Source organism: Centropristis striata, chromosome 18, assembly GCF_030273125.1.
Source record: "Centropristis striata isolate RG_2023a ecotype Rhode Island chromosome 18, C.striata_1.0, whole genome shotgun sequence".
Taxonomy (NCBI): Eukaryota; Metazoa; Chordata; class Actinopteri; order Perciformes; family Serranidae; genus Centropristis; species Centropristis striata.
Window position 1 is genome coordinate 8587993 of NC_081534.1, and position 7970 is coordinate 8595962.

A 7970-nucleotide genomic window follows, 5' to 3' on the forward strand; every position below is an offset into this window, starting at 1 on the left:
TTGGTTGTTTAATTCATTTTCCTTAAATCCTCACTGTGAATATTATTCCTTGTGTAACTGGTGTTATCGACGCATGGCTAGACCAATGGCAAATCATTTTAGAAATTGTTTGGGCACAGCTGTCCAATCAACGCCCTAGTCCCGCCCCTTCTCGCGAGGGTGAACTGTTGTCTGTCTGCTTTCAGTCCGGCTTGTTCAGAAGCAGGTTAGTCCATTTCTGAGACATTTTTCTCGCTTCATATAAAGAAAGAACTTAACAAAAGACAATGAACAGTTTAATCAGAACAACTGCGAGGTGTCTGCGGTCGGGGGCGGCAGTCTATCTCCCCAGACAGGCCGACAGACGCGTGTTGTCGGCCCCGGCCCGGTTCCTGTGCGCGGCGGCGGACCTCCAGAAAGACCTTGCTGAGATGGTGAAGAAGGACAAAGTGGTGGTGTTCATGAAGGGGACGCCTGCACAGCCCATGTGTGGCTTCAGTAATGCCGTGGTTCAGATCCTGCGGATGCATGGTGTGGACCAATATGCTGCGTACAACGTATTAGAGGACTCCGAGCTCAGAGAAGGTCAGTAAACTGAGATAACCTGCTCATGACATGACAGCAACAAGTTGTCACCTCTCAATCTAACTTGAAATTTTGGCTAAACTTCTTAATTGGCAGTGGAAGTGTTTCTAGACTTTTTGCTTGTAATTAATGTGACCAGATAATTAATTTATCAGGTTCTTAAAGATATGCTTGTCATTCACACGTTTTTTATTGGCACAGTCAAACCAACCATATTTATCAGTCATCTGTCAACGACACTCTTTAGCTAGTTATTGACAAGTGTTTGACAGTTTTTATCAGTGCTCTGCAGCAGGGCCCAAGGGTGTGGTCCAAGTCAAACATGACACCAACAGTATGTCTTTGCGAGTGAATCCAGCCATAACTGGAAAACTTACTGTTTTAAACAATGGCAGCACATATGTAAAGGAACAAGGAAATGTTTTTCTAGTTACAACAGCACTGACCTTTCATAGGATTTTGTAAATGGAGGCATATGATGCAACTGCAGTGTAATGCTGATATAAGTGATGACATATAACTCACCCAGCATCCAGTTGATGTGGCTTCAGTACATCAGTAGACCTCAGTACAGATATATTTTTTACTTTAGGATGAGTCTGTTAGGAATTCAAATCCTGATGGGTTCACCCATTAGTCCAAGGTGGTTAGCATTAGTCTTAGTTTTGTAGTCACACCAGATGAACAGCCAAAAACTTACTTTTGTTGTGTTCCGTATTTATATCAGTTGGCTGAATCAATTTATTTTGTTTTAATGTTGTGTTTTATTTTGATGCAACTGATTGAAATTACCCTCCAACATTTTATTCTTATATTTATACGTTACCTTGACTATACTGACTTGTATCTGAAAAAGTTTGTCACTGGATAGATGCTTTCATATTCCTCTACTGAATATTCTTCCCTGAAACCTGAGCTTCAGGTTTACACAAGGAAAGCTAGGTTAGATACATCAGTCACAGCATCAAAAAGGCACCAAAAAGTCTTACAAGGAAGCTGAAACCTCCAGCGCAGAACAGACTTGAAAATAGTGGAAGATATTATTGTATGTTTCACAACCGCTAATGCTGTCAGCCACTGCCAGATGCTAACTAACAAGCTAAGTTATTCTATGTACAAAATCACCTCAAGCTTTGTTTTTGTATTTAAAAAAAAAAGTTTTCAAATTGATTTATATCCAGCAACATGTACGCCGTTATTGATAGATACCAATATCAGCAGATAATATAACCAAATAAAAACATTGGGTTATTTTGTTCCTTCTTACATGATAATTCCTGTCATTCCTGTAAACGAAAAGTTCTGACCTGTTTTAGTTTTTGTTGGGAAAAAAAGGTTGAATAACACTTTGGAAACAGTACTGTCAGTCTTGTGGCATAAAATGAGACGTGCCAGAAATTCATCCCTTTCAAGATAGATTTAAATGCAAAAATGTGAGAATGTACAATTTTTCTGGCTTTAGTCATGCTTGTTGACAACTCCCGATAATTTGAATGCACATCTCAAAATCACTTATTGTCTTTTTTATTTACGTAGCGCAATAAATATTGCGTCCCTAGCTCAGCGCTTAATTCTCCTTATGATGACTTACAAACTGCTGTTGCTGAGTGCTGTTTTTACAATAAATTACTTCCTGCTGCTTTTTTTTGACAAAGCAAACCACCAACTCCTGGTGTCAAGAACATTAAGAAGAAGGCATGTAACTGGTTTAAACTATAATTTAGTTCAAATACATTGTAATAGTTTAGTAGTCCTCCCTTGACAATCTAGCCTGATACTAGGTGGCCTGAAATATATGTGGATACTCATATCCACATATATTTAGGCTGAATATCGATATACAATATATATCCTGATATTTTTATCACAAAGTGAGAGCAAATGTTCAGTCAAAGCCAAATATGACATGTAGTAGTCTTAGTGGACTGTTTTAAGTGAACATAAATACTGTATAACAACAGGAGTACCTTTTTAAAAAAAAAAAAAAATCAATGCTCCATAAAGTGCACATTTAAAAAAAAAAATCTTAAATATAAATAGCCTATGAAATGAAATAGGCCAATCTTTTTCTGAAATAAATATATTTATATGAGAAAATAATAACGAACATTACAAAAGAACTAAATATGACAATCCCTAGTAATGGCAGCATTGATACATAAAGCAGCTTGCCTCACAGATCACAGTGCAAATTTGAACAATGTCAATATATGTGATATGGTCTAATTCAATATTACATTAACTCATTGAAGCCTGGAAAGCGGATACGTCGTTTTGTAGTATTTCTATAAGCTCTCAAATACTTTTTGAATTTCATTTCTATCTGCTACAGAGGCTGAAAAATCTATTATTTAGTAGAAGTGTTGACACTTATGTTGAATTTCCAGAAAAACTTCAGGTTTTAGGGGCTTAGTTTAAAATCGCCCAGAGGGTTTTACAGGCGTTTTAGGCCTCAATGGGTTAAAAAATATATCAATATATTTTTTCGCCCAGCCCTAGCTGACACCTGGTCTAGTATTGGTTTATTTCTGACTCTGACTCCACTGCCACCTGCCTCCCACAGGAGTCAAGGCCTTCTCCAACTGGCCCACCATCCCTCAGGTGTACTTCAGCGGAGAGTTCGTGGGCGGCTGCGACATCCTGCTCCAGATGCACCAGAACGGAGACCTGGTGGACGAGCTAAAGAAGCTGGGCATCAGCTCTGCACTGCTGGAGGCTGAGAAAGAGTCAAAGTAGAGGGAAAGGATGAACTCCAAACAGCTGAGACAGAGGACACATTAATCAGGTTTAATCCCCCACTCAGACGATCAGATGAATCAACTCTTTAGGCAGACGTACGTTAAAGTGACTCACCTTTCTGGCCAAGCAGGCTCAGCTGGAGTGCAGATGACCATTGGAAGTAGTTTTGAGGCAGCACTGTATCTTAAGTCATGGATGTTTTACCATAGTCTATGCACATACCATACAGAGTTTCTGCTGTACTGCTTATACTCTACATTTGCACAGATACTATATCTGACAGGTGAGGACAGTGTCTTAACAGGAATCCAAAATCAGATTTTCATAACTCTCGACCTACATTACATGGTTATATTCTCTTTTAAAGCTGATTCTTTTGGCCATTTCTGGTCTTTGGAAACTAGTTGCAATCCTAAGATATTATCAGCTTTTAAGTTGATCAGGCAAACGAACCAAACAAACCAAAACAGCCAAGGTTGGGGGCCAGAAAACCAAAACAGTGAGCTCAAAGATGCTATGAAGCTTCGTGGCTGGGGAAACTGTCAGCTCATAATTCTCTTTGGCTTTTTCACATTACAGTCATGAGATCCATTTTTGTTATTTAACATATTAATCAAGCAGCTTAAATATTTCTCTCACACAAAGCAACTACAAGGACCTTTTCTAATGCTGATCAGCTGCCTCAGTATGATCTCAAAAAGCACACTAAAACAATCGGCAAGAATACTGGCTGTTTCTATCGAGTTGTTCTTAATAGGTGCCACAGGGTCAGATTCTGACTAAATCATGCAGCTTCTCCTGGAAGATAATACAGAGAGAGAGACACACTGCTGGCAGCCCCCTCTGTGTTGAGGCATGGGAGATCCAGAACCAGGACCATGTGGGCTGTCAGACTCACTTCAGGTTTTCTAACAGCAGTCTGGTGCTCGTGGAAACTCTCTTTTGTCCACAGGTGTCGCCAAACTCAACACAAAATGACATTTCCTTGTAGCCGCTTTAACACATGGAACTTACAGCAATTACTTAAATATTAGCTAATACTATCTTATAATAAATTGTATCAAAAATCCATACCAGCAAAGTTGTTGAGACTTTTTAGTGAAGGAAACAGTAATGAGAAGTCCAACTATAACCCGCTGTTAGAGACATCATTTCACATCGACTTCTACTGCCGGAGGGACACGGTCAGGTCCCCTCACTGTGCTTTAATCAGTTTACACTAAAAGCCCTCTAAAGCCCTGCTACCTCCGCTGTCCACCTTTTCTCCAAATCACAGTCAGTTTAAGACCAAATGAGCCTCAGGGTGCACTAAGACTAAATTAAGATCTTTATATCGCTGCTTGGATCCCACCAGGAAAAGATTTCATCACACGAAAAACTTTATAAAATGCACTGCCTGCAACTACAGTATACAAGAAGGAGGAACAAAGAGGAGACAATACTGATGTTTATATGCTAGGGATTAATGAAGCTAGTTCTATAAATGTGTTTTAGTTTAATATATGTTCAGTTACAGCTCTTTAATGGATTTCTAGTGGAGGTTATAGACATGGACCACACCTCAGTGACCTCATAACACACATGCACTGTCAGTATGATTGAGCCCACACTATTGTCCCTGTTTGTTCTTCCTGCCACAAACACATTGTGTCCCCTCTGTATCGATGCCTACATTCGCTGAAACGCAACAAACATGCCATGAGACCTTTTTCACTTTTTCCTGAGAATGGCTGATATAATACAGCACATTTGGACAAACATAGGCAGTTATATTTGCTGGTTTTTATGCCTGTCCGGGTCTGTGGTATTTGTCAATTTATTACTGAAGGAAAAGATGTTTTTTTGTTTTTTTTTTGGATGGGTGCAGAGTGTGAACCCAAGAACCCCTGACATTTATTAACCCTAGATGTTCCTCCTGCTGCACACAGTTGTATTATCAAAGCAATGGTCATGTAGTACACTGTAACATATTGTACATTGGAAGCATATTATTAAATGTATTTTAGCTGCATGTAAACCCTGCACCGATTAAATATTTTGACACAAATAACAAGCATCCTGGGTTTTTTCTGTGTATAACCATTAATATGCAGAGTTCATTGTCCAGTTCTGTGTGTGATATGGCACGGCAGCAAAGTCTGATCTGGATCAGGAGCACCACATCATCAAGTGAAGCAGACGGCACAGTTGATGTCCTTTTTCAAAGCTCATCTTTTGGCACATTGATGTTGGTCTGCACCGTCAGCTGTTCAGTTAAACTCAATCTGCTCTCACTGAGCGGTGGCCAAGTCAGCACCTTTCTCTCCAGCACTTGTAAATGTCCAGATAAAAGTGCTAAGTGCTGTGTGCCCTTTGGTTGTGCTGACACCTGTCCTATTAGCTGTGCTTTCATTTTCATACTCCGTATGTACAACAGGCTAATGTGACAGATCACATTCACCAGCATCCATCCACAATTAGCAGATAGAAGGAGTCTTTTAAATGGCATACATTGTTCTCATTGTTGACTAGTCAGTCACTGTTTTCCTTATTAATTGCCAACTGTATAAAATGTCAGTTAAGCCCACAGTGCTGTTTTCAGATATGCTGTTTTAGATGACCAACACTCTAAATCCCAAAGATATTCAGCTAATTATATAAGACAAGTAAATCCATTTAACAAAATATATTTTTAATGATTTGTAGTGTTGCTGATTATTTCTTTTATTCTATCGACTGATAAATTGACTCATTGTTTCATCCTGAAATATTAAATATCTAACTGATTTATTGCATATGACCAAGGCGTATAAATGTGGACCATTTTTTTGGGATAATATGTCAAAGTATATATTTAGCTTTAAGGTTAAGATTCACTTTGTCATTTCCCTTCGTATTTTCATAAACAACAGAAACTTTCTCCCCAGCTCAAATCAGTGCATTAAAAGTTATACATATTTAAGATTGTCCATCCCTAAAATGAAAATAAAAGCAAAAACAACAAAAGTGCATTAGTGTCCATGGGTTCTCTGTTGACAGGTGCTTAGTTTGTGTGTGTAGGAAGGGGGCAGAGTCTATTCACCATCCATACAGCTTGTAAAAAGAATAAACGGCATCCTGCTGGATCTGGAGAAGCAACTTTTAGTGTTAATGCCCCACGAAAGTGGAACGCCCTGCCTGACACAGTTAAACATGCCACATCAGTAGCCATTTTTAAAAACAGATTAAAAACCTACCTAAAGTGGGTGCACATGTGTGAGTAAGTAAGTGTGTATGTGGTGAATATGGCATAGCTTGTCTACCTGCACTCTTCAATTAATTTGTAATTTATTTATTTTTAAATTGTTTGTTTGTTTTTCTGTGTTCTGTTTTGTTTTTTAACTGTAATTATGTATATCCATTGTGAAGCACATTGAGTCTGCCTTGTGCATGAAATGCGCTCTATAAATAAAGTTGAATAGAATTGAATTGTTTAGCTGCTGTTGTTATAGGCCTTGCAGCTTCTAAACCAGGAAGTGAAGCTGTTGGTCAGGATGCTTTCATTGTAGGAGGTGGTGAGGTGAGGAGTTTTGAGGAGAGGGTGGAGCCACCGCTGGGCTATTGATGTTGATGATGGAGGTCAGGTCGTCAGCTAAGTGAACTCCCAGGAAAGCTGACCCTCTCCACAGCTGCACCATCAAGGCTCAGCAGTGTGTGGTGGTGTTTGCCAGCCTTCCTGAAGTTGATTACCATCTCTTTTGATTTGTCCACAATACGGATGTGGTTGTGGGACCTCCACCCTGCATGCAGACCCTTCGATGTCGCTGACAGCCACCACCGTCTTGTCGTCAACAGACTTGATGATGTGGTTGGTGCTAAGTCTGGCAGTGCAGACTGAACAGCAGGGGGCTAAGGACGCAGCCTTGGGGTGTGCCCGTGTTCACTGCGATGGTATTTGATGTGTGATAAGCTTCTCTCATTGACACTAACATTAACATTACAGGTCATCTAAACAGTTTGGATGTTCTAAAAGGCCTAATTCCAAATGTAGCATTTTCCAAATTAAGACGTGAGATATGCGGATATTATTGTGTTTTTTTTATTCTTTGGACATGTATGCAGCACGCGCGGAAAAAACGTCTGAATTGGGATTTTTACCACAGTTTGTGAAACACAGCATGTTTAGATTCAGCTCTTAGTGTGTTTCTGATGGGCTTTACTCTTGGGCATGCGTCTCTACCCCAGTCTTCCAAACTGTTGGTTTGTATTCAACACAGACTTTTAAACATTATGAAAGATTTGAATATCAAAAGGTACATACACCACTGGGGTGTTTTATGTTATTCTGAGTGTGCAGTCATATGTAAATGGGACTTCATTTTCAAATCAGCTTTTTTGTGAGTTAGGGAGTGAGTTAGTATGCACAATACCAGGCCCTTAAACTGAAACAGCTAAATGGAATTCAGTCATTATTCGTGTTAATATTTAATTATCATGTGCTTTTGGCACTGCGACATGTTAAAATGTTCCTGAAAAAAAGGCCTCTTATGTCCCTTTTCAATAGAGGTCCCTCTGTAAAGGTAACTGTGGAACATTTTATTCAGCTACAGCTGGGAACATTCAGTTCCTTATTAAAAGCACCTGGCCTTTGTTACATTCAGAGCTTGTGGCTAATTATCTCAGCTGGAAACCTGAGTTGACTTTATGAA

At 39.4% G+C, this 7970-nt stretch overlaps 1 protein-coding gene across 1 annotated transcript; it reads left to right on the forward strand.

Annotated features, from left to right (window-relative positions):
- Positions 1-26: 26 nt before the first annotated feature.
- On the forward strand, positions 27-5356 carry glrx5 (glutaredoxin 5 homolog (S. cerevisiae)). Its single transcript, XM_059356370.1, has 2 exons — positions 27-564; positions 3128-5356. Exons 1-2 carry the CDS (start codon positions 267-269, stop codon positions 3298-3300), a joined length of 471 nt encoding a protein of 156 aa, XP_059212353.1. The 5' UTR covers positions 27-266; the 3' UTR covers positions 3301-5356.
- The last annotated feature ends 2614 nt before the right edge of the window (positions 5357-7970 follow it).

Coding starts and splice junctions, on each gene's coding strand:
- glrx5 (XM_059356370.1), top strand. CDS start 267: ATGAACAGTTTAATCAGAACAACTGCGAGGTGTCTGCGGTCGGGGGCG. Junction 565..3,127: donor GGACTCCGAGCTCAGAGAAG/GTCAGTAAACTG, acceptor TGCCTCCCACAG/GAGTCAAGGCCTTCTCCAAC.